Source organism: Chlamydotis macqueenii, chromosome 1, assembly GCF_036417535.1.
Source record: "Chlamydotis macqueenii isolate bChlMac1 chromosome 1, bChlMac1.mat, whole genome shotgun sequence".
Classification (NCBI taxonomy): domain Eukaryota; kingdom Metazoa; phylum Chordata; class Aves; order Otidiformes; family Otididae; genus Chlamydotis; species Chlamydotis macqueenii.
The window spans coordinates 15,003,285-15,030,260 of record NC_141556.1 but is presented as its reverse complement, the minus strand read 5'-3'; the positions used below and the strand labels follow the sequence as shown (position 1 = coordinate 15,030,260).

The following is a 26,976-nucleotide window of genomic DNA, read 5'->3' as shown; positions in this document are numbered from 1 at the left end:
TGAGCTATCCCTGCTCAGTTCAGAAGAGGGCACCTGTCCACAGTCTTAGTGAATGCTGTATCCTGATAGCATGAATTCATGGCATTGAAGATCTTCTTTAGATTTTGCTCAGTGTGGACATCTCCTCCAGCCTCAGGGGTCCACATACGTACTTGGTTGTACAGACTGCAGTTGTGAATCCCTTTCACCCCCACTTCTAACCTGATTGGTTTCCAACCTGCTTTTGAAAGGCAAGACACCACTGTGCCCTGTGGTACAAAGACATTCCCACTTTGTTTTACTGGATTTTAAACAGACGTAAAGAAAACCTACATGCTGTAAGAGGTCCTCCCAGTTACTTCGCTTACTAATCTAGCTGTAGAGGGTGTCAGCTAAACACTCTTATTATATTTAGTACACTAATTTCACCAGTATTTTGGTATGACATAAAATTTCTTAACTGGACCCTTGGGATCAATCAAGTAGCAGAGTAATGGTGCTATGTAAGAAGATTGTACATGTCTGATGTTTGTTTGCATTTTTAATATACTTTGGCTCTCTCAAGATCTTAAACCGAACCTCATGGCACATTTACAATCTCAGGCAATACAGAGGTGCTTCTGCTAACATTAACTTGATGATAACCCATGATATATTTCTGACAAGACCAAATCTCAGATGTTCTGTATCTTGCCATCCTTCTTTATATGATAATTTCTGGTATAATTTACTTTGACGCTTAACTCCAGCAGGTAAGTTTGCAGAGCCTTTGAACACCGATGATTTAAATGTGTATTCTCCTTCTAGACCATCATCTGCAAACAGCATAAACAGCAACAGTTCTTCAAACCACAGTGGGTATGTTCCAGAACTGCCACTGCCTTCCATGGGAGGAGATTTAACGAGCAGATTGTCCAGTGATGAAGGAGAAGCGGATGGAGCTGAAGAATCTGAGAAATTAGACTGTCATTTTTCTGGACACCATCCCAGACCTCTTGGGGTATGTGTCTGTCTCTGGCATGCCTTGCCGTTATTCTTACGTATTTACAGAGGAGAGAAAAAAGAAATAAATTACTTAAAATGTAAGGAATGAGGACTGTACGTTCTGAAAACTGTGTTCTAAAGAGAACAAGTACATTTGACAGAAAATGGTATGGATGGGATAAAGTAGGAGAAGACTGGTCAGTGCATGTGACAAACATTGCTAGGTGGCAGAACAGGATGAGCAGCAGAAAATCAGAAGTTCTAGTTTTAGATTTTCCTCTCAATACACTGCAACTCTGGTTTGAAACAGTAATTAAATACCATTTATGTGAGTGTATGTGGCCTTAGAAGCTGTTGCTTCATTCATCTAAAAATGGAAAGTCTCGAGCACAGCATAGCCCATCTGCTCTGGCAGTGGCCTAAGTGTGTGCTTCTCTGGCAGCTGTTTTTGTCTTTCTCCCATGTCAGTGAGAAATTTCATTGTAAGCAGGAAGAGCTGCCTTGTGGTGTTATCTTTGCAGTGTGAATTTGTTTACACGGTACAAACCAATAAATAATGGGAGAACTCTTGAACTTCTAAGCAGTTGGTTCTCATAAAAATTGAGCCAAGGAATAAAATTAATGAAGACTTCACTTACATGTTTTGCATGTGATATGCAGAGTAAAAAGAACCCTGTGGTAATTGTAGCATTGCCTGTATTCCTTCAAGCAAAGGAGAACTTTTTACTGTCAGACACCAGGAAAAAGTATGAGCTGGACATAAAATGACTGTCAGATGAAGTTCTATATTTGGTTCTTACACAGAAAATAAGAATTGTTGTAGTCCATATAATACTATGATATGCAGTAACCTCCTGCTTCCTTAGTACTGTTGTATTCTACTTCATTTTTGCTGTCTGCTTCTTTATTAATTCAAAACTAAAGGTTCGCTGCATATGTGTCCACACAATTTTAAAAAATAATCTAAGTGCAGCCACTTCTTGTACAGGCGTCATCAGTGAGGCATGGCTGTCACTAGCCATTTTAGTTTAGGATCCTAGCTCAGTTTCAAGGCAAATCCCACTGGTATTTGAAATTTTAGCATCTCTCAACTGAAACAGTTACTGATAGTGCAACTGTTCTTAGTCCATACCAACACAAAGTCAGAAAAGGTGGTGTAAATCACCTTCAGCAGAGTTCATGCTAACTTGCTAAATTTCATACTGAAGTGGACTGTTTTCCTTACGTCTTAGTAGTAACTTATCTGTATCACTGGGAGGTGAGGCTAATTTTTCAACTTAGGTGGGGTTTTTAATTAACCTGTTTAACCTTGTCGTGAAACAGACTTAAGATAAATGATTACAGTCACCACTTGCTGTCCATTAAGCTGAAAAGTACTTTAAACAGATGCTTTTCTGCTGCATCGGTAGCTTCTGCTCTCAGCCAGAATTTGTGTGACTTGGTCCCTGCATGATGGAGAGTTGTCTTGTTTTCTGAAGATGATTTATAACAGGTTTCTCTCCCACAAATAGGTGTTGCGGCAGTTCTCTACGTAATGTGAGATCAGTAAGACTGAACTGAAGAAAGGGTAGATTCCTGATCATACCATTTCAGTGTAGTAGGACTTTGCAGGAAGTTCTCCAGAGGAAGCGGTGCAAATACTCCTGAGCTCTGCAGAATTCTCAAAATATTTACTACTCCTCTAGGTGATTTTCATACACTGTGAAGAGTGTATCCGGTGCTCTGTTGTAGCGTGGGTACCATGGACGATAATTTATTTTTTTACTGAAATGTCACTGGTTTGTTTGTTTGTTAAACAGATAAAAAAGATGTGCCCATTGCACCTTTTTTCCTCTTCGGTTGTATTTTTATTCCTGTTACACAATTACAAGATTTAATGTGCACAGAACAGTGTAACTGTCTTTCTGAGGCATTAAGAGTATTATTAGCCAGAATTGCTTCCTTAGCAGTACCTCAGCATTTATATTCTTTCCATGTCACACATAGATACCTGATGGCAAACTGACTTGTTAGTGAAGTATGAAGAATACTTTACACTAAGCTGAAACGTTACGCACATATTTCATATCTCATGCAAAAAGTATTTATGCTGCAGGGAGTGAAAAACACCTTTTTAAAGGTGTTTTATATGCATGATATAAAGGTGTTCCTTGATGTAGAAATGACAATTATTTTATAATGTAGAAATATGTTTTCATAAACAACATCGAAATATCTTTTTTTTTTCAGTTTTGTTCATACGGCAGTCGCTTAATGGGAAGAGGGTACTATGTCTTTGACAGAAGATGGGACCATTTTCGATTCGCACTAAACTCCATGGTAGAAAAACACTTGAACTCACAGATGTGGAAGTAAGTGGGACTTTTACACTTGGTGGGTAGTTCAACATTTTTAATTCTGTAAAACTTGTAAATTAAACACTCCATGGGAAACATTTGTAAAATTACCTCTGTGTTAAGTCATAGCAGTTATATGAGTACAAATTTTCTCTTCTCTGTTAGGGAATATGCAGCACAACAGAACTATCTCCTATTCAGGTGTAAATTTCTGCCAGATTTATTACCTTTTTTTTTTTAGTCCCTCTGAATCTGGGGAGGAATAATTCAGTAGTTCTGTTAACATTACTTAAAAGCATTAAGCTCAGTGTTTTCTGAGTTTGGAGCTATGTTTTGATATCATATCATTTTATAACAGACAGGTTAGGTTTTGCCTATATTTTTATACCTGTATCGTGCACCCATATCACCCATTCAGACTCTGCTCTGCAAGACTCGTGTTGTAAGATAAGAAACTTGGTACGCATTTACCTGTGCATAAGATGGAACATGATAGTTTTTTAGTCCAGAGTGTCCTTACTGGCTTTGGGGTCTTAAAATTCTGATTATTAGTCACTATTGAAGCATCTGTGTATCACATATGCAGGTTCCAAGCACTAAAGGCTTTGGCTACACAGATACATTAAAATAGACTGCACTTCTAAAAAATATGCTGATTCTTTTTTTAAAAAAAAAAAAAGTTTGAAAAGCTCATGGCATCTGCAGATAGGATTGATTTTTTTTTTTTTTGAGGGTATTCTGCTACAGAATATGCATTCTCCTTCCAATGTAATAGCACTAAAGTGCAGTGTTTCATGTCACTGTTTATTATCAGGACTGTGTTACATTCATTGGATGCCAGCCATTAGATAAACAAGGTTTGATTTTTATTCCAATATATTTTTGAAACACTAAAGCTTGGCTTGTCTGACTAACCTGGTAACTTGATAACAGTGCTACTGTGCTGGGAGACATAGTTTGGAAATGGTTGGGTTTGCTGTCAAAGGGCCAGTTTCGTGTCTGTTTAGAGACAGATCATGCCTGATTTGCAAGGAGTTCCTCTCTTCTAGTTTGTAAATTTGGCTGTAACTAGTGTCTGTCACCTTCCACAAATAAAACTAATTTGGTTTCCTTAAATAGGAAGATTAAAACTTGTTATCTATTGGCTTTGTTCATCAGGGGAAAAGATACTTAGGCATCTGAGAAAATGTGTCACTAGTACCACTACTATCACGACAAACAAAAATAACCTCTGTAGTAGTTGTATGAGACAAGAAATAAACAGGCCTCAGCCTGCTCCCACTAAATCCAATTGTAAATGTTTTCCCAAATTCTACCTGTTTATGTAATCTCTAATACTTTAATGAATTCCATCTGTACTTACTTGTCGTTATAACACAGGAAGCTCCCAGTGCTTAACCCCTTTGTATTCTTCTGTTGCCCTCAACCCTCCTCTGGACTGATCTTTGCCTGTCTTCCCCAAGCGAGGGGACGCGTAAAGTTAGCACTGTTAGTTTATAACCAGTGCTAGTGCAGCTCTAGCTGTGGCTAAAGGTACAGGGATGCAAGGCCATGGCCGTGTTTTGAGAATGATAACATTTACAAAGTACTTTTTATCTCTAGTTCTCAAATTACTTTACAAAGGTGGGTAAGAATTGTTGGCCCTTCTTTAAAAATAAACTGAGGAACGGATCTGATGAGCAGCTTTGTTCGTGTAGCAAGTCACAGGCAGAAGGACTTCCTTGTTTCTGGCTGCATGGACCGAATGCAGTCCCTTGTGTAACTGTGCCATGAACGGTGTTCTGCCTGCCAGTCTCCATAGGAAGAATATCAGGAGAGAACATTTGTAATTAGGATTTGATTTCTGATAAAACAGCACACCTGGTGCTGCTCTTTTATCGTACTACTTTGAGGGCAAGCGTAAGCCTTTAAAAACTGAAAAGGTGTCAGTAGTGAGGATAACAAGGGCAGAGTTATGGTGACATACAGGTTCTCAGCAAAGAGAAATAGGATTAAACTGTGAATTAAGTTTTAGTCTAAATAATGAGAAAAGCTCACATCATAATTTTCGAAGCAACATTATGGAAGTCTGGTTCTTTGATCACGCTGGACTAGATAAAATAATAGATGATGATGGCTGGATAGAAAGGAATTTGAACACATTCTACTAATTTCATAGGTAATACTAAATTTTGTTCTTGGAGTAATATTCAGCTACTTACAAGGCTTATCAAGCATTGTTTCATATTTTGTCAATTTTTCAATATCAGTGAAATTAATCAATAACTTACCTAGTTAATCCCCTCTAACCAGCTCCAGATGAGCTGTTGGGAATAGTACTGCATTGGGAAGGGCATGAGCTTTCCTCCTTTTCCCCTTTAAGCTTCACAGTGCTTCACAGATCCCCACACTGGCTCATTTACTGCCCTATCAAATCTAACCTGTGAGCTCAGGCTGATATTGAAACCGCTCCACAACTTGAACTTTAAAGCAAAACATATGCAATGAATGAAACAGTGACTGGAATGTTTGTAAGTACCACCGTCAGGCATTTTATTTGCATTTTTTAATTGTTTGGTAAAATAAGAGAGGAAAAAAGGAGATTAAATTTGTAATAAAGTGATGATTAAGTTGTAACACTATGCACTTAATTGCTGCATGGGGCGCTTGTGCTGAAGTGGAGCTCAGTTCTGGTTAAACTGAGTTACACAGTTTAGGGCTCATGCGCCGTGACAGAATTTTGTAGGGAAAATTACACTGCACAGTTCTTTACCTAATCATCTGCTGTTAAGTCTCCGCTGCCTTCACAGATTGAATGTGCCTCATTTCAAAATAAATTTTTAAGAAAATATGCTTCATGATCCAGCTTTCCTGAGTCCTTACAGTATTAAAACACATGTGTTTGGGGTTTTGCTGTTTGTGTTAAATCCCAAAGAACCTCATAATGGAACTGCAAGTTTAAAAGGATGTTAAAAAAATAAGAAGAAAAATTATTTTAAGCTGTTGTAGAATGCAGAGATGATTTTGAACTGTAAATATTACAATATATGTGATTGGTAGAATAGGAATCAAAATTAGAATGGACTAAGTTTGCCTTTTTTAATAAGTTGATCCTTCCGAGAAATAATTTCCTATCTGTATTGTTTGGATGGAATTTTTTGTGTATCTAAAACTTTTTTTTTTTTTTGTCCCCCTTCTATATTTAGGAAAATTCCTCCTGCGGCAGATAGTCCTATGCCTTCTCCAGCAGCACATGTCTCCACTCCTTTTCCAGCATCAGTCTTGCAGCCTTTCAGCAGCCCCAGTGCGGTGTATATACCTTCAACACCTATCAGTTCAAGAATCACTTCTTCTTCTTACATAATGACGTCAGCCATGTTATCAAATGCAGCCTTTGTGACAACGTCAGATACAAATTCTATTATGTCACACACTACAGCTTTTCCTCATGTGGCTGCAAGCCTGAGTATCATGGACTCAACTTTTAAGGCGCCATCAGCTGTGTCACCAGTGCCAGCAGTCATCCCTTCCCCATCCCACAAGCCATCCAAAACAAAAACCAGCAAATCCTCAAAAGTGAAAGACCTGTCATCTCGGAGTGATGAGTCCTCAAGTAACAAAAAGAAAAAGCCGCAGTCCTCGTCCTCATTATCTTTGCAGACATCTTCCTCATCTTCATTTTCAGGGTCCCACAAAAAGAACTGTGTCCTGAACCCTAGTTCCACTCTGAACTCCTATCAGGCTACATCTTCCTATAACAATATGTCTGTGCACAATACAAATAACGGAACAAGCCCACTCAGTGCCAAATCGGAGCCCTCAGGACGGACTTCATTATCAAGTAGTTCAACAGACTCAGTGAAACACATGAGCATGGTAGTAAGCAGTATTGACTCTTCTAATCTGTCTGTATCTTCTCTTGTGCACCATTCAGGGGACCACTCCCTGGGAGCACATAATGCGGTATCTTCTCTACCCCTTTCATTCGACAAATCAGAAGGAAAAAAACGTAAAAACTCTAGTTCTAGTAGCAAAGCCTGTAAAATCACTAAAATGCCTGGTATGAATAGTGTTCATAGAAAGAGCACTGCCAACCTTATTTCTGCGGTGCCAGATCCTACAAGCAGCTCCATCTCTCGGCAGGTAAGGGACTCTTCCGGTTATTTTTTTGCAGGTGATGTTTGACTTACTTGAAATATTTCACACATTCTGAAAAGAAAATGCTATGTTTGTTTCAGATTGTTTTTCATCACACAGCTTACTTTCTAGCTTAATGCGGAAACATATTTGTAGTTGGTTTTTTTTGTACCAATCATGAAAAGATGCTTTGAGAGTTTAAAAAAAAAAATACTTTCTTGAAATATTTTTATGAAATTTTTTTAATTCAATTAATAAAGTAGCCTTTTGTATCTCTGGAAGTAAAATTGAATATCCAGAATAGATAAATAATTTTTGGAAATTAATTTTTAATCTTAATTCTCATCTCTCTGAAATAAATTGTGTCATTAAAACAGGAAGATAAGAGTCAGCATTTTTGTTTGTTTCTTTTCCAAAACTTGTAGCTGATTCATTTTTAATGTTATCCAAGTCTCCTCATTTCTCTTATGTAAAACACTTGCATCCATCTTCCCCTGGGGAGAGTCTGAGATGCCTCAACTCAGATGCTGTTTCCTGTTTGAAACTGGAAAATTTAAGAAATTAAGATCTTAAATAGATGACCTTTAGTGGGCATTTGGTTATCTTTTTTAGTGTGTATATGTTCGGAATATTGAAGTCAGTGCAAGAGATAAGTTGCACGCTCGTACTTCATTGCCGCTAGCAACAGGGCTTTGACCTCTCCTTCAGTAATGCTACATAAGGACAAAAGTGTATGTGAATTAAAATTTGGTGGAAAAACTGCCAATCATCTTTATAATAATCTACTGTTTCATTCTGCTACTCTGTCCAGTCCTGTGCAGTGCACAGAAAACAAAATTTGACCCTGGCATGTAGAAGATAAAACCACAGAAAAACAGAATACCTCAGAAAATCCAGAGAAGGTAGCTTAGGAGAATTGTTTTTGTTTGTGAAACTCTCAGTTCTGAAGGCTATTGCGCACAAAATTGAATTTGTAAATGGAATGGGTAAGGTCTTGGGCAAGGCAATCCATAGATAATAGCAGACAGAAATGGGAGTGGAAAAGGGGAATAAATGAATTCTAAAGCGGGTAGAGCAGACTGTATGAAGGTCTCAAAGAATGGCAGGTGTGTTTTCTCTTTCCTGCTTCCAGCAGAGGTGCAACTGAGATAATTTGTTTGGCTTTTTAAAATGTGTAGTGGCGTTGTTTTTCTATTTTAAGCCTTTTACATGTGTCCTGCAAGCAGAACTAATCTTTAAGTCACTGAAGTCAGTGGAGGGTGCTGTAAATTCTTCATTCTGTCACGTATCTGATTTTTTAAATACCTGTGTGCCCAAAAACATTAAATTGCCCTGAGATATACAATCTCAAATGAGGGGAGGAAAAATAAAGTACAAATTGTTACTTTGGTACAAACACTGGTAGTAGTAAATGGATTGTATCCTCTTTTCACAGTACATAGAGTGTACCTGTAGCATGTGCACTTTGAGGAAGGCTTACAGATACACGCAGGAGGTTCTGAGTTCAAATTCTGACTCCCCTAGTGATTAAATCTGTTCCTGTGGGACACTCCTGTTCCAGTTCATGATGTATTTCAGCGTGTTGTACAGTAATGGAAGTAAACCGTAAAGAAACAGGGGTCTTTTCTGAATATTTCTAAATATATAATTCACACTAGTATTTTTTTTTCCTTAGGTAGAAGGTTAATATCTGTAATGAGTGTAATGACATACAGATTTTTAAACATAATATTTTTATATACACGTACAGGTGCATACACATATACATGCATATATGTGTATATAGATGTAAAAGTTGGTCACACTTTCCTCTTACACTGCTGATCGTTGGAGCTACACTAATAATCAAAAATAGGAGGTAAAGTGGAGTTGTGTTTCAGATGTCTGGCTGGCAGCTAATTGTCTTTGTGACAAGGATACTGATTTGTATGAGATAACAAAATAGACATTTCCTACTGTTCATTTGTGCTATAAATAAATGAGATTTGTACCCACTTAAGCATACGGGTCAAATAATGTCGTGTACTCTACGTGTGAATGTTAAAACTCTGGAGAATACAATACTTGAAATCACATTTAAGCTCTGCTGTTTTGACTTGCTGTGTTCTAGAAATGCAATCACAGTAGAAATTCCACAAAAAAAAAAAAAAAAAACCAGTATTACTTAAAATCTTGCTCCTGTTCCCTGATGTAATAGGGCAAATTAAATTAAGAATAAGAACACAGAAAAAAGCTCCAGTGACCAGTGAATAGGCTCAGTTATTTTTTTCTAATTTAATTCAAATCTGGTCTGGATAGATAGTAACTGAAAGTGTAAACCATTGTGTTTTGAAGTATACTTTATTTTTCGAAGGAGAAAAGGGACATGAGTCCTGGCATAATCCTGGACATATCCTTTTGAAATGGTGTTCCATTAAAGGCCCAACACAGCTGGGAATCTTTCTTCCTTATTTTCACTGAGTGCTGTAACTGTTCAGCCGGTCTGAATTACCCTTCTGTCCCAGAGCGCTGCCCTTCCAGCTCTGAATGAAGACAGGACGGCAGTGCAGCTCAAAGCCGACCACAGTGCTGCAGGCTGCGTGGCTCCTCGCTTTGTCTGGTGTAGAGAGTCAGGCTGTTAGTCGCAGGAGCGCTGAATGCGTGAAAGCCTGAAGAGATATAATCTTCCCTCTCATGATTCCAGGATCGCAGCAAGTCGATTTCCTAGTGGCTATCTTCTCATTTAAAAGATGGACAAGTATTTTATTATGGGAAGGGGTTATGAGTATTGTAATGGTGGATGTAGAAAAGAAAGGTTTGCAGGCATGTCATGGTGTTCTGAATGGCTAGGAAAGATTTTACAAGGTTGTGTATCTTCAGTCAAGATTTGTATATTGAAGAAAAGCGCGTTACTACCTAGAGAGCAGCTGTGGCATGCAAAACAAGCTAAAGGGAACAGGATAGGCAGAGGCCTGGCCTTTTAATCTTTGTGCACCATGGCAGCTGCCGTCAGAACTGGCTGCAAATAAAAACTTTAAGCGTTTCTTCTAGATAGAATGTGAGTAGAGAACACTGCTTTAAACAGTCACTGTGTGAGAAAGGGCAAATACGGAGAGGGACACAAAGGCTACCTTACACTGTGTACATGAAACAGCAAAATAACAAATGATGTTGCAGAAGGGAAGGAGAAAACCATGATGTTGCTGAAAACCCTGCCAGCCAATGCCACAGTCTTAGCTATTCAGTAAGAAACTCGCAGCTGCATTTCTCTGTTCAGAAGACAGGTCCTTGCTGCCTCTCCATCAAATGATTAAAGTTGAGGTTACTTGAAGACTGTTGACCTTGTGAATAACTATTCAAAATCCAGTCATCTGCTATTTGCAGGCAGGTGTCTGGGGTTAATTTTTATCAGTCTCGTAACCCCTGCTCCCCTGCAGTTCCCAGGAGGAACTGCTCCTGTGACTCCACAGCTGTCACCTCTTTTGTATTGCAGTGGAAAGATCTACACTAGGTTTGTGGGTCACTGTAGAAAAACCTAACACAGACCGCTCTGGCAGAGTCCTGTAGTCTCTCAAGCATTGAAATCTGCAGATCCAATATTGCAGTGTTTTAACTACTTTTAAAATGTGTGTTTGCATACTATCAATTTGCACTCATTCACAAAGAAATTCCCTGATCCAGTAAATTGATACAATTGCAAATTTGAACCTCTGGAGTTTAATTCTTCTGGTTAATATTTGCTTTATTAATCAATAATAAAGACTCTACATGGAAGAAAATGGAATAGCAGGGCACGCTGTGGCGCTTGGCCACTTGCTGTAGGGTCCCTGGGAGTGCGGAAGGTCCCGTGGGGAGAAGTCTGTGACCCTGAGCACTCCGAGCTCTCTCAGTTGCTGACTGGGTGCACCAGGTGACTCCAGTAACTGGAGAAACTAGTATTTCAGTCCAGAGAGGTAGGGTTCTACAATCTGTATTTCTGTATTCCCCTGGTAACTGTTTCATATGTTGGTTTTTGACCTGTAATAGTATTTATGTGCCTTTTAAGAGTTTATTTAAAGTATACAGGCTCTGAGAGATAATTATGATTCTATCTGAAGAAGTATATCTTCTGCAATAGCAAAATACCTGTGTTCCAAATGCAAAGCAATTCGTGCCGCTTTACCCAGGAAAGGGAAGGCCGTTACCAGCATCTGCATTCAGCTGACAAATACACCTCTCAATACTGCTCAATTGATGTCTTTCAGATTGGAAAAAATAGCAGTGTAGCTTTGTCACAATCCAGTCCTTCGAGTACATCAAACCCTGTACACAACAGACAAGTAAGTTGCTTTGGAAAAAAGTGTACTTAAGCAGTTTTTTATACCTTAAAACCTTAAAAGACAATTTCTTTGTGAATACCATTCTTTACAGAAGCTGTCTTTTGGTGAACTAATATTAGATTTCTCTTCTCACTTAATTTTTTTCCAGCTGTTTTCCCCTCTGAGATCTATGAATAACAAGTTTTCTGCTTGTTTTTCACCACCTGTAGTACGCCTCAGGTTGGCTTATGTGCTGCTCACTGGCTGTTGCTTTGGTGATACAAACTCAGCAGCAGCAGCAACTGTCTGCGCAGGATCCAGCTAAGCTGATGCGGTCTTTCTATGCAACTTCCCCTGCTGAGTGAGATGGCACAGCAGAGTCCCCACGCTGGCATAGAAGGGACAGCGTTTAAAAATAGGCCAGAAGGGAAAGCAGCAAAGGGAGGACAGAAGCAGGACAGAGAAGACAGGGCACTTGACTATTCAGAGAAACTAATCTGAAAGCATAACTAAGCTAAGTATAATCTGAGTTTTTCAAAGACTGTGAGAAATCCTTAGCGCTGCCACCGTACCTGTTTATCACACAGACTACTAATCAGATAATTATAATAAATTCTGTAACTCGACTTTTTTGTGAGGACAGGTGCTTCACAAGTGGTTCAGCCCTCAGCTCTCTGGAGGGCTGATAGACTAGTTTATTTTATTAATATGGCCCCTACTGTTTGACTCTTCCAAGTGGAGTAGTTTATCAAGAATTCATTATCAAGATCCTTGGTATGAAAAGATTTCCCACCTCAGCAAAGTGTAGTCACAAGTAAACAAAAATTCCAGAGGATTTTTCAGTCAGTATCTTAGAATTCTGTTATGTATTCTGGCTAAATTATACAGGAGTAGTTATTCCAAATGGCTGTGCTGCTTAGTTTCTGCTGTGTAGACACAGCAAAAGAATAGTAGTGATTGTAGTAATGATAACACACAACTGTATCTCCATTAAAAATATTCTGAATCACATCTTAAGATGAACTGCCAAACAGTAATTTTTCTTTTTTTCTCTTAGTGCTGAATGCAAAGCAGTATACATATGGAAGAACTACTCTGAAGGGAAAAAAGTGAAAGTTTCTTCATACTTCTAGGGACTGGCATTTTGCTGTGTGAGACACTGTCATCCAACTGCCAGTAGCAGACATGGGATAAAGCTGTTCTGAAGTGCAAAATTGTTTTTGCTTTAACCTCTTGCTCCTGTGTTAGTATAAAATACACACCACCCGAGGAGCAGAGCTTGTTGGGATCTGTGCCTAGATCTCCCAGGGAAAACGTTAACAGTACAAAACATTAATTTTGTGGCATCCTTACGTAAACAGAGGCTGTTGCTGAGCTTTTCAGCTGCCGGTTTCCATAACTTTATCAAAAATAGAAGTGTTTGCATGTTTTAAGCCCCACAAACTCTTTATTGGTAAAAATATGGTTCTAGCCATTTGGTAGTTCAATATGGAGCTCAGAATACAAATACAAAAGAAAATCAAGATGTATTAAGTTTTATTAAACTTTTTTTTTTTTTTAAACTCTAACACAGGATTTTAGTATTTGGAACCATGAATAATGATTACCTACCTAATAAATGCTTGTCACTGTCAAAATAAATCTGAGCTGCTTTGCTGACAGCTTTCATCTCCGACCTAGCAACTGAATAGTCTCTAAATAAAATTTTAGTGTTAAACCGTGCTATAATATTTCTTTATAAAGGTGTTACTAATTAGGTAACAATAAGTGGACCTGCAGTGTCAGTAAAGATACTACTGGGGGAACATGAGCTCTCTTGTTTCTAATGTTAGTGGTGTTAGAACCGGGATAATCAGGGAGTCCCAGAGAAGCAAGGTCTGTAGGCAGAGACAGTCTCTGCTATACACAGGGGTTTATCGTTGGAAAATCAGGCAAGTTTTCGCAGACACAAGTCAGAACAACAGACTTTCAACAACGCAGTTTGAAGTAGAATTGCAGCTGCATGCAGTCCTACTGAGAAAGCTAGCTTTCCCGCTCCCCTTCCGAGGTGCCCGGTCGGAGCTGAGAGGATGTGCAGCAGTGCTCTGAAAGTCACCTGCCACTGATAACGGGGCGTTTCCCATTATTGAGTTGTGAGATAAAGGTGCCCCGTGGTGGTTTTGATTTCACACAAGCAGTTTCTTTTGGTCAGTTGCTGCATTTGTTGAAGTACACAGTCCTCTCAGGTGCTCCTGCCAGGGACCGGTGGCTGTGGGGGGATAAGTGTTGTGGGCCTGACTGCCCTCTCCTCTCGCGGTAAACTCAGTCAGGTTAAACTCAGACAAATTGTTCTCAATTCATGTTTAGTTTGAATGTTGCTGCATCTATTTGACACCTGAACAGAGGCTTGTATACATAAAAACGTGCCTGTTTTTCCAACTATTGTTGCTTTAATAAAAAAAAAATTAACTTTCCTTGCAAAAACTACTTGATTTTTTAACAAGCCTTTATAGAATGGTGGTTTTACATTCAAATTATTTGTGCCTGTTAATACAAATTATGTATTAAAAGCTTGTTTTTTCCAGATTTTATCCTTGTTCTAGGTTTATAACTAATCAAGTGTTTTTGTCTTCATAGTGCTTTTAGGTGCCTGAATGTGTTAACTCTTCAAGACCTCAGTAGGCGATGGTTTTTAAATACTGAGTAACTAGATCATTTTATTAAGGGAAGGTGACAACGTATACGCTGTGTGGGGATTCCTTGTGCATGAAAACATGCTGTGTAGAGGAAAAGATTCTTCAGAGTTGTCGTCTAATTGCTGCTCTTTATTTGTAATGATACCTCAAGTTAACGAACATGAGATTCACCAAAGCTGACTAAAATCAGACAGTCCCAAAAGGAAATACGCTGTTTATTCAAAGCAGTTCCTTTTCTTAAAGGCCATCAGTAAATAGGGAGGGCATTTAGTTGAGGGACTTCAAATAAATTCCTGCTTTGAGTTCTGTCAGACACAGATGTTATTGAAGTATTATGTACTGAAAGACATTTTGTGATTTTGAACCTGGCTCTGGTTTCTCTTTTAGAAGACATCAAACCGGACTGGTAGAATAAGGACTCTTCCGTAACAAGGAAAAGGAACCAGCCTATAATCTCTAGCTCTCAGCAGCCCTACTCCACAGGGTTTTTCTTTTCTATGTCCTGCAGATGGATTTAACCTTTTATGAATTTGTGGTTTTAAAGAGAATTCAATTTACAGAAAACTGTAATAGTGATTTGTTTAGTTTTTCACTTGTATTTGCCACTGATCTGTGCATTCTGCTTGGTTATGTTTCATGCCTTTTAAAGCTGTTAGCGTTGCAATGCTCCCTTTGTTTCCTTACCAGAACACAGCGGACATTCCAAAAAAAAAAAAAATCCAGATCATGATTTGAATTTATTTAAAAGATCTCCAAATTTTTTCATTAAAGAAAAATTACAGTAATTCTGTATTTAAGCTTGTCCTATGGATAAAAATTGAGTGCATTTCTTAGTAATTTGCAAACAGCTGGGGCACTGCAACTTTAGGGACTAATCCTGACTGGTGCTCTGTACCTACAGCATTTAATAATTTCAGTGGGAGTTCTGAGTGTTCAGCCTCTTCCAGGATCAGGCTCTTAAGGAATCTGTACTTCAATCAAAGCATAGAGGATTTTTGCACCAAACTGTAATTAATGTTATCAGGGGCTCAACATGTAAAATCCCCGTTATCTTGGTGGATTTCTAGACCCTTAAGATCATAGCACCCGCTAACTTCAGTGAACAGTTTGGGTTTGCAAGGACAAGAGTTGAGCAGATTGGCTTGCATTAATAGAATTGCACTGACAGTGTTTCTTATAGGATTACTGAATAATTTTTTAATAAAATATAGATTTTATAATCAGGAAGCCAATACTAGGTACTGGAACAATAGTACAGAGGAGTTAATTTTTATTTCTACAGTGTTAAAAGTGCACTTATATGCTGGTTTATTTACATCTTGGGGAAAGGCGAGAGACTGCAAATAGGGAGATTGTTACTACTTTCTTTTTTAAAAAAAGAAGGCTTAAGGCAAATTTTAAGACTAAAAATGTTTAAGCAATTATAAACAAGGCTAGACCCTTTGAAAAAAAAGTTTAGAAATATTCTTAAAATAAATTTTTATAGTGTTAATTTTGTAATAATTTATGTTTTGCTATACTTCAGAGCTAACTGACCGGTATAGTTTCAGAAACAGTATGAAACTTAGGAAAGTTTAAGCAATGTTTATATTTTTAAAATGTTCTTTGAATTATGTTTTTATTGTACATTTCTTCAGACTGAAAAATGTGTACATATCTTTGTTATTTTTGCACAATTTTTGTCTTGTTCAGTTTTAGGAGCAGTACTATGTTGATTTTTTAATTTATTTTGAGTTATAAAACTGCAGGAGTTTAAAAATCTCAGTAACAAAGTCATCCTCTGTAATCAATGAACTGCTATTTCTAGTTGTTGAGGGAAAACAGTGGTTGTGAGATTCAGTGGTTGCTTCTGAGAAATAATGCTAATCAATGACTGAAGGAGCAATTTTGTAGTTTTAGGAAGCTTTAGCTCTTTCCATGCATCTTTTAATTGGAAAGCCGGAATATGGAGCCTGTCCATTGAATGCTGCTTGAAGTTTTTTTTCAACTGGCTTACACCTGACAGCATTTCAGGAAAATTAAGCACCAAGTAAAATCCCACAGTGTTCTTTCATCATCAAAGAATCATTATTTAATTGTCTCTATCAAAAATTTCAGCCTGAAAAGTGAAACGGAAGTAAATGTTTGGGAAAAATGGATACAAACTGGACCAGCCTATAATGCATTATTAGTGTAGCATTCACTCGGTAGTTCTTTTTCTTCCCCATTTGCCTGAAAATCTTGTGATTTGTTTCCAGCAATAGAGGCTCAGAAGCTTTGGTTGTTACACATACGCAATGCATAGGCCCGTCAGCCATAAAAAGCGACTTGGATAACTTGTATGCCTTCTTTTGTATTGATGTAACAATTGTAAATAGTGCTGATCGACCTTTGTAGAGAATAGTTTATACAGCATATTCTATTATTGCTGATTCTCAGTGAACTATTGTTTTAAAAAAAAAAGAAGAAAAAAAGAAATTTTTCTATTTACACCTTATATTTTGTTATGCTGTTGACCCATGGCACTTTAACAAAACTCTGTGGGTTTTGCATAGCTGGTCAGTCATGGGATATATTAAATAACTGTTGTTGCACAGAAATGAATTTGCACCTGCTATATTGTGCTTTCCTACTACAGATTTTAGAACCTTTTCCAGAAGACTTTTGAAGAAAGCATGTCCAATCATTCTAAGAAAAAAAAAAATGCCATACTTGTACAGCCAATTTCTTTTCTACAATCCATATTTTGTAACACTAAGTATTTTCATTCTTTGTCCTGCACCTTTATGTATTAGCAGTATCAAATAGAATTCATTCCATGCTTGTGATAATTGTAAGCAGAATAAATGTCTAAAGTAGGTGTAAATAGTAAATTCTATGGCTTACAGTTTAAAAAAGGAAAAACAGAACAAACATGTATCTGATTGATACTGCCATGGTTCAACACCGGGCCTGGAGATATTCTCTAGTGAGCGATTGTATTTTTTGTTTTTTTGCTTTATTATTATTATTTTTTTTTTTGTAACATGGCTTTGTAAATAAAATAATTTATATGTTTGTAAGAATCAGGTGAGTTTTGTCATTATTTATCTTTGCAAAGTAACAATGGTATGTATTACAAGACTGCCCTTTTTCTTCCCAGAGCCTGGAACACACTGTGCAGATCGCCAGCCTTGAGAATTTGCCTGGCAGTTCAAAGATTTGCCCGGCTCTCTGTATGGGGCTGGATTGCTCTGGGATTATTTTGGGCATTCATGTCTAAAATATTTCTGTATTTACATGCCAGGACACGTGTGATGATCAGCTACTGAGGTTTTTGCACTGATAAATCATTTTTCAATTCCTTTGCTTAGCTGAATACGTTTTCTCATTCCTTATTAGTGTAACAATTAACTTCGCTTGAGCTGCTAGATTTAGGAATTCGCACTTCAGAGGGCAGTACAAATTTATAACCAGTCTTTTTATCGCTGTTAATACTAAAAATGCAACTTTTATCTAGGCATTAAGATTCTTGTTCTGTATAAAGCCTGTTCCAATTACAGATCAAATGAGACTTAAATTGTTCATTGCCTTGTCAGCTCTGCAGAGAGGATTGCAGGTTTTTTCTCTCGCAGCAAACCTCTTCTGCAAATCTAGGGAAGATGGACATTTTTATGCTCCTTTTAGGAAGTATCTGGAAACTCAGTCTTGGAGATACTGTAGAGAAGACACTCACAATTATGGTAAGTTCTTTTTTTAAAGCAAGAAATTTGGACTACAAAGTGTTTTTTGTATGTGTACACTCAGCACTTGCAGAGGAGATAAAGCTGGCCTGCGTTACAGGAAGCAGCAATTGAAGAAGGAAAATTTTACCTTCTAGGTAAACAGCTTTTGGTGTAACCTCTTGTGTGTTCTGATGCGTGTGGCAAAAGCTAATCCTGAACTTCCTCTTTACTCTCCAGTGTGTCCCTTGGTCTGAGCTGCTCATATTTTCAAAACTTTTTTTTTTTTAATCTCAAATTTATCTTTTCTAGTATAGAAAAACCGAACATCATGAAGTAACAGCACATCTGATAGAGTGGTCCCCACATATGGCTGAAGAGTGACACTGCATTTGTAAGATGCTTTGCTATTTCCAGCAGCCATTAGAATTGAAAGCTGCAGCCAAGAAAATGGAATATTGCAGCTATGAGTGATTAGTTGCTTGCCAGCGTTGCCTGTGGCCAGCAAAGGCCAAAGACCACTACATTTATTTTCCAAATATGACTGAGTCATTTTTTTAGCACTTGCAGATTTGTTAGAATTATTTACAAGCTGTTCTCTGTTTGGAGTTCATTTCCCCCACCCCTTTTTTTCGGTTATGCAACAAGTATTTTGCTTGTAGCCGTACTCTTTTGCTTGTATTATCTAATGTGCTCTAAATACAGGCAGTTTCAGAGGGAAGCAGATCACACTGTAACTTTTTATTAATTGCTCTCTAGTTTTTATGCTTCTGTTTTTACCACAGAAATATTTATTTTAGAAGAAAGTCCTTGCTGTCTGCAACCAGTATCGGTTTTACTCTTCCAAATCTGTCAGGATTCACAATTGGAAGAAATGCCAAATACTGATTCCAGAAATATTTGGAGGAGATTCGTACAACAGACTCAGACTTCAGAACACAAGAATGTTTATTTCATGCAAATTTTTATGCTGTTTTGTTCCTTGAGTACCTCTTGAAAGCTACTACTCAAAACAAGTACAGACCTCCCTTAAAACATACTTTCCTAAGTATGAGAAGGATAAAGCCGGTAACTCAGCAGCAGGTCCCTGTTTTGCCCTTTGACTGGAGAATCTGTGGTAATGTATGCATAGTCTTGTTCTCATTTTGTAATGCATCATAAATGATGTTTTTTATGGCTCACCAGCAGAAATATTTAGATCTGGTCTGTAGTCTGCTCTCCCTACAGAAAGGAGAAGGGAAGCCTTAGGAAGCTTCCCTTGTTTAGGGGGAAGCTTGCCAGAAATAACAATCAGGATCCAGGAGAACTTGCTTTGAGGGTAAGGACACCAGTAGGGATTCGAGATGGTGCACGACATTTGGCTGGCCCTTTGCAGGTTTCCAAACCTGAAAAATTTAGCTCCGAGATTGAATCTGGGTTTGATCAACTTGGAGCAGTTACTAACATGGCTGATGAGACAGCACAAGAGACTAGTTTTTCAGAAAAGTTGTTCAGCATGAACAGCACGTGCTTACAGAATGCTACAGGTACAAAAGCCTGTGGCTGTAAATACAGCGAGTGGCCTGATGGACTCCTGAGTGCCACCCTGGGAGTCCCGTGTCTGTCAGCTGTTTCCAGCCTGGCCCCTACGGAGGCAGGGGAGAGACTGCTGACAGAGTAAGCGTCGCTGCAGAAGAGAAACCATCATCCCTTCCCAGTGTCAAATTTACTCAGTGGTGATTTGGAGAGCTGTGTACGGAGGAGCAGAGAGGTCACTGGAAAAGGATTACTCGGGCTCAACCCTTCCCAGCACAATGCAGAATGTTTAGGCCTGTCACCTTAGTTCTGTAGATACTCAACAGCCTATGCAAGAAACTTTCCCTTCTGGTCACCTCCACTCTTAAAGTGCAACTATTTGCCTTCCTTTTTCTTTAATTTTTCTCTTATTTTCACCCATAATCAGGGGATTTTGTGGTGTGGTTTTGGGGTTTTTTTTTTGTTTTGTTTTGTTTTGGTTTTTATTTTTAATCTTGCCTTGAGTTACTCCTTGCTTGTTAATTCTCTTTAGGATTTGTGTTTGGACCTCATAGCCTGAACAGTAATACCAACACAATGGCCTTGCTGCTTCATTATCAAGGAGCCACGGAGAAGGTGCAGAAAGCTGGTTTTTGCTTGTATTATTTTGCAGAAAGCTTCCAAGGCCTATAGCTTCACACACTGAGCATGGATACATAACAGACTCGGTGTTGGGCGTTTCATTCCTAACAGACAATTCTCTAATGCCTCTTCTGCTTTGCCGCTGCCATATTACTGGACCACTCACTCTCATGACCTCCACTGTTGATCTCCCAATCCCAAACTCCTTTCATCTGCAGCTGAATGCCAATGAAGCCTGAAAGCTTCTCCATCTCTAGCTTCTGTCCAGCTTTAGGCCCAGCCTGGCCTTGAAAATCTGTTACAAGGTTGCTAAGAAAGTGAAAGAGGAAAAGAAATTGAAGCACAGAGTGTTTGAGCACTGTAATGAACCTTTGGCTCCAACTCACCACCTGTCCTGACATACAGGGACATAATAGCAGCCTGCCAATAGCTATGAGGGGGTCACCAGGAGATCAGAGACAGAGTCCTCGGTGCTGCACAATGGGAGGGCAAAAAACAATGAATGTAAGTTGATGCAAGGGAGGTTCAGACTGGATACAAGGAAGAACTTTCCTGCCATGGAGACAGTCAAGCATTAAAACAAGTTTCTTAGAGAGGACGGTGCAATCTCCAACTTTTGAGATTTTTTCAAACCCAGAATGCATAAAGCTCTGACCTACCTCATCTGACCTCAGAGCTGACCCTGCTTTGAGCAGGAAGCTGGTTACAGACCCTCTGTCCTATGATCCAGATGTGAAGAAAGCAATAACAATGATGTAACTCCCCTCTCAAGGACTCCTCTTTTAGGGTCATTTTCTTAGAAACGCTCCCTCACGCCTCCTGAGTATTTTCCAAATACCAAACCCACTTCACTGCTTGGTCTTTGTTATTCATCAACCACTTTTTTTTTTTTTTTTTGGTAACTACAATTCCCACTCGGACCTGGTGCCACCCAAGACCTTATCATTGGCTTTTCTCACTGCTTTCCTGGATAGGTATTTCACTGGATTTTCCCCAAATGTCCCTGAGATATACTACAGAGTTTCCTTTGAATCACTACCTGCTTTGTTTCTAAGACAGCATAGGATGAAGCAGAGAAAGTACTGTTCTCTCTAACAAAAGTCTTGTCTTTAAACATTGTCGTGTTTAACCCCAGCCAGCAACTAAGCACCACACAGCTGCTCGTTGACTCCCCTACAGTGGGATGGGGGAACAGAATTGGAAGTGTAAAAGTGAGAAAACTCATGGGCTGAGATAAAGACAGTTTAATAGGTAAAGCAAAAGCTGTGCACACGAGCAAAGCAAAACAAGGAATTCATTCACTACTTCCATCGGTGGGCAGGTGTTGAGCCATCTCTGGGAAAGCAGGGCTCCATCACGCACAATGGTTACTTGGGAAGATAAATACCATCACTCTGAACATCCCTCCCTTCCTCCTTCTTCCCCCAGTTTTTATTGCTGAGCATGATGTCATACGGTGTGGGATATTCCTCTGGTCAGCTGGCGTCAGCTGTCCTGGTGGGTCCCCTTCCAACTCCTGATGCACCCCCAGCATCCTCGCTGGTGGGGTGGGGTGAGAGGCAGAAAAGGCCTTGGCTCTGTGTAACCCCTGCTCAGCAGTGACTGAAACGTCCCTGTGTTATCAGCACTGTTTCCAGCACAAACCCAAACACAGCCCCATACTAACTACTAAGAAGAAAATTAACTCTATCCTAGCCAAAACCTGCACTTATGTTCACAGAACCAAGCACTCATGATGTTCTCCAAGAATGTTAATCTTTTGAGGAATCATGAGCATATTTACCCTAAGGATGTCTAACTGACTAGATGGCATTATTTTCCAAGTCTACTATCGCAGTAATCGGTGCATTCTCTATTATAGCACATGCGCTATTGCAGCTTAAATGAAGATATCTATTCTTGACACCTGTGGGAAACCATCTACATTGACACTGACCTCCACTAAATGTTGGTGCATCCAGAAAAAAAATTGTACTATGGGCGGTCAGAGAAACTAAGGTGGTGGAGATGGAGCTCTGCTTTCCACCACCCTATGTATTGTGAACCCGCTCTGCAGATACTGCTAGAATAAAAGCATCTCTGGCCTTAAGAGCTGTGGGCCCAGAGCCACCCTTAAACAGACAAATATCCTATGTATCTCAAAGAATGAAGGCTCCTGCTAAATATCTTCTTTTATGCCCTTTGCCTTCAGGAGAAGGCCCACTGTAGTTCTAGGAAATCAATATTTCTTGTTTTTTTTAGTCAAGTGGAAAGTAACCAGTTGTGTAAGAGAGCAGAGTTTCCTGTTATTAAACTAGCCTTTTTTGTGTGACATATTTTTACATCTCTTTGACTCTGAAACAGTAACTGGAAGTATTTTTCTAGTTCCTGATATTTTTATCAGTATATGGTTTTTGATGGCAGGTTTATTTTGCAGTTGACCAAAAAAAAAAAAAACCCACATTCACCGCTTAGCCTTAAAACTGCAGGCTCTTGTTCTTGTAGAGGGGACTGGGATGGCAACATGGTGGAGGCACAAGTGACCCAGGATACTTCTGTGCTACATCAAGGACGATTTCTAGACAGAAGTGCTCAACAAGCGGAGTCTGGCTATGCTAGACACGCTACTCGCACATAAGGCAGGGCTGGCTGGGAGCGCTGACATTGGTGGCAGCCTTGGCAGCAGTGACTACGAGATAGCAAAGCTTAAGATTCTGAGGGAAGCAGGGAAGATGATAAACAGTTGAACTGCAACCCCAGAAATCCAGGAGAGCAGACTTTGTCTCCTGCAGACATTTTGTTGGCAGAATCCCACGGAAGACTGCCCTGAAGGGCCCAGGGGAGCTAGCTGAAGCACAAGAACAGCCCATTCTGCCATGGAGGAAGTTGAGCAGACGTGGGAGAAGGCCATGGTGGCGGAATAGAAACTCCTGAGTGAGATAAAATCCGAAAGTATACAGGCTGTGGAAGCAGGAATGGGCTACCCTGGAGGAATACAGAAATGCTGCCCAGGCATGCTGAAGCAGAACCAGGAAAACCAAAGCTCACCTGGAGCCAGAATTACTGAGGGATGTGAAAGGTTCTTCCTGTATATTAACATGGAAGGCATGCTAAGGAAAATGCAGGGTAGGTGACCTAGTCACAAAGGACATGGAAATGACTGAGGAACACTCTGTGCTCCCTTTCTGTCAGGTTTTAACTGGAGAGGTCTGTGCCTAGATTTTTGGGCAGTCTGGGGAGTGAGGTGTTACTCAGTTAACAGAAAGCCTGAGTCAAGGACTACTCACCCTGGATCTATAACCAGTCTATGGGGAAAGCTGGGCAGGAATCAAGGATGCAGGCTGCTATCATTACAAGGCTGCTATCACCCTTGAAAGATCATGGTGAACAGGGTACAAGGTTTCTAAGGACTGGAAAAAGGGAAATGCAATGCTTGGTTTCAAGAAAGACTCAAGGAACTACAGGCTGCTCAGCCCAACCTCAATCCCAGGCAGACTGTGGAACAAATGCTCCTGGAAGCCATGGACAGGCAACGTGGATTTACCAAGGGGAAACCATGCCCGACCAACCTGCTTGCCTTCTGTGATAAAACGACTGCCTTCAAGTGCTCAGAGAGCAGGAGGTGGTGTTTACTTTGAACTTAGCACAGCTTTTGACACTGTCTGCCTTTGTATGCTGACAATAAATTGGAGTGGACTGTGAGGTCGGTGGAAAATTGCCTCGACAGCAGCGTTCAGAGGGCCATTTGAAGTCTGGTCGGTTGGTTGTTACTAGTAACATGCCTCAGGAGTTAATACTGAGCCAAATAACACTGAAGGGTTTCATTACCATCCTAGATGGGTGCAAATTCATGGATAACAACAAGTTGGGGGTAGGGAGGTGATTGATACAGTAGGAGCACGGCTGTCCCTCAGAGGGAACCTCAGCAGGCTAGAAAACTGGGCTGACAGGAACCTCTCTAGGTTCAGCAAAGACAAATGCAGAGTCCTACACTTCCCTGGGGAGGGAAGCATAACCCCATGTCATTCATTGAACAAGCCGAGTGCCAAATGGCAAGAAAGCAGCTTTGCAGGAAAAATGCCGTCTTCAGCTGCAAGATGGGTGATTGTAGAGAATAGGGAGCCAGACTCTTCCTGGTGGTGCACAACAAAATGGCAAGAAGCAATAGACATAAGGTAGAGCAAGGAGAATTCTGATTAGACACAAGGCAAAAATTCTTTGCAATGGAGTTGAGCACTGGAACAGGGACCAGGCGGTGTTGAGGAATCTTCATCTTGGAGACAGTAAAAACTGGACTGGACAAGGCTGTGAACAACCTGATCTCAACTTTGAAATTAGCTCACTTTCAGGATGGAGGGGGAGTTGGCCACATGATCTCCAGAGGGCCATTCTAACCTAAGCTATTCTGCCGTTCTATACAGTGAAAGAGTGGCTGTTGTCATAATTAATACCCAGAACCTCAGTATTTCTGCTGTTAAGCACTTTCTTTTATAAAGGTACAGTGTAAAATCCCCTGGCGAGGAACTCGCCTGTGTCTTGGAAATCCTTGAGGATACGGAATGGAAGGCTGCAGTGGAGCTCTTGCACAGCAGCTACAGAAATGGCAGGACCTAATCCCTACAGCTCCACCCTGTGCTCCCTGACAGGCAATGCCGTCCAACATCCTCCTTGAGAAGGAGCAGAGGTGGTTAAAGCATTAAAGGAGCTGCTACTCAGCATGTTCACAGTAAGCGTGTGGCAGACCCAGGCATCTTTCCTAGCCCCTGTTGCTCCTGTCTCTTCCCACAGCCCTAGACTTCAGTCTTCTCACACTCCCATTTGGAAGAACACGTCCATCTGCCTCTTTTCCTCAGCAAGACAAATGCTTGCCCTGTAACCAGCTTCACATCTGACTTGCAGTCCCTGTTCCTCTTCGTTACAACCCTTAAGACTCCTGGTAGTCTATTTAATCCAGTGTAATTAGATAAAAAGCTTAAATTATTAACAATATTCTGCAAAAGGCTCAACTTCTGTTACAACAGGTATTAAGTCTTTCAACTAAATTCAATTTTAAGTAAATGGGACACTTTAAACACATGAAAATATATTCAATCCTTGAATTCTTGATTAAAACACAATTAGCAGCATCTCTGTAATGGAACCAGAACACTTACAGATGTTTGTCAATCCCGTTTTTTTCTTAGTCACCAGACTTTCAATTTCTCTATAGAATAGTCCATGTGAGCTGCTCACAAATTGTCCTAAAATATCATACTTTTAGGACTCATATATATAGCTGATATATCATTGTATGAACTATAAGGATAATAATTCTCTACCTGGTGCATTATCAGAACATTTTTTTCAAGAAAATAAATTGTGCTTTCTTAACAGTGAAATGAAATAAAACAAATAATTATTCCTAGTTGTAAATCAAATTGGGGGTTGCTCTGCTTAGTGATTTTTGAACCCTTTCTCAGAGTGTCACTCAGAACCATTTCTCAGAATTACACTTCAGTCTGTAATTTCTTTGTTTATCCTTAAAATTTCAACCCTCAACATATGTGTTTCATATTGGTTATCTTTGTTGAACACTAAAGGAGAAACTTCCTTTGACAAACGCTGTTTTCCCTGCCCCAAACACTGACTTATCTGCTGTTCTCTCCACTCTTTATTTGCTCTTTCCACTCCAGTCAATCTTCCTGTCCTTAGGTTCTAATTTTCATGAAAATATTTCCCATGCCTTTATTTCTCATCTGCTGCCCAGCTCAGCCTCTTGTTTGTACTTCTCCACGCCTCCATCTACACTTTCTCGCACCACTTTTCTTTAGGAAAAAAAAAATTCTGCTAGTGCTTTACAAACTCTACAGAAAGGTGTGGAAAAGTCAAATGCAGGAGTGGGTTCAGTAACTATGACTACAACTGTAGGAAAAGGAAGTTTCCATCACTGCCAGGTGGCTGCAAAGGGAGGTAACTGTTATGCACCTACAGTTTCTCTAGCCCAAATTAAGACTTGGAGCAGATAGCATAGTCAGTTTAAAGTACTAAAGAATACAGACAGAGTATGGTTGTACAATCTCTGTGGTTTTGGATGCTGCCTTTCTCCCACTCCAAGAAAAAAGAAAAGGTACTCTATTAATGTCTTGTGATAGTTTAGTTTTGGCAAAAAGTTAAATATAGATAGTCCTAGACTTTTCACAGGAAGGCCATTTTTTCTGTACTATATGCTCATTTATCATTGTTTATTTTTATCTGGTGGCAGACGGTGATGTCTTTGTAGATTTGTTTGAATTTTCTTTTTTTTTTAGTGGGACACTTTGCTTGATTATCTTTCTTCTACTCACATTGGATAGTATGAGAAAAAGGTTCTGTGATGTCTCTTCTCTGTTTGCACAAGCTACGCTGCAAACCTCAGTAATGATTTTAAAGTGTAACTTTTCTTACTCTTACTTGGCAATCGTTGATTTTACTTCTCATACCGGTATTGAGCACCCAGGACTCCATTCCAGGACGTGGCACCTGAACATTTCTGCTGCCCTCTGACAGGTACTGGGATTAACCAAGACCCGGCAAGGGAGGCCGGGGGTGGGCGGTGTCTGGGAAAAAGCGAAAGGTGTCGCCTGCCTTACCGCATATGGAAGGAAATGTGGCTGTAATCGAGATTTACATGAGTGTTAAAACCAACGGCGTGTCATTTGCTCTCCCCGTGAATTAACGTTTGCGGTACAAACCGGTAACTTGCCTGAAAGCGACGATCTCCTGTTCCAGTGCCAAGATGCTGCCACCCAGGAAAATTAACTTTTGCTTCCCGCTTTCTACCCCCCAGAGCAGGGTG

General features: G+C 39.7%; 1 protein-coding gene across 6 annotated transcripts in view; it reads left to right on the top strand.

Annotated features, from left to right (window-relative positions):
- ATXN7L1 (ataxin 7 like 1) overlaps positions 1-17,411 on the top strand; it is a 120,617-nt gene extending 103,206 nt beyond the window's left edge. For 5 of the 6 annotated variants that reach the window (XM_086746439.1, XM_010130246.2, XM_086746404.1 and 2 more), the window contains 5 exons: positions 787-979; positions 3,193-3,314; positions 6,485-7,421; positions 11,639-11,713; positions 14,755-17,411. In XM_086746439.1, coding sequence (XP_086602565.1) covers positions 787-979; positions 3,193-3,314; positions 6,485-7,421; positions 11,639-11,713; positions 14,755-14,796 — 1,369 coding nt within the window. In that variant the 3' untranslated portion in view covers positions 14,797-17,411. Of the gene's footprint in view, positions 1-786; positions 980-3,192; positions 3,315-6,484; positions 7,422-11,638; positions 11,714-14,308 lie in introns of all 6 variants that reach the window. The other variant, XM_086746395.1, reaches the window with a different exon arrangement.
- The last annotated feature ends 9,565 nt before the right edge of the window (positions 17,412-26,976 follow it).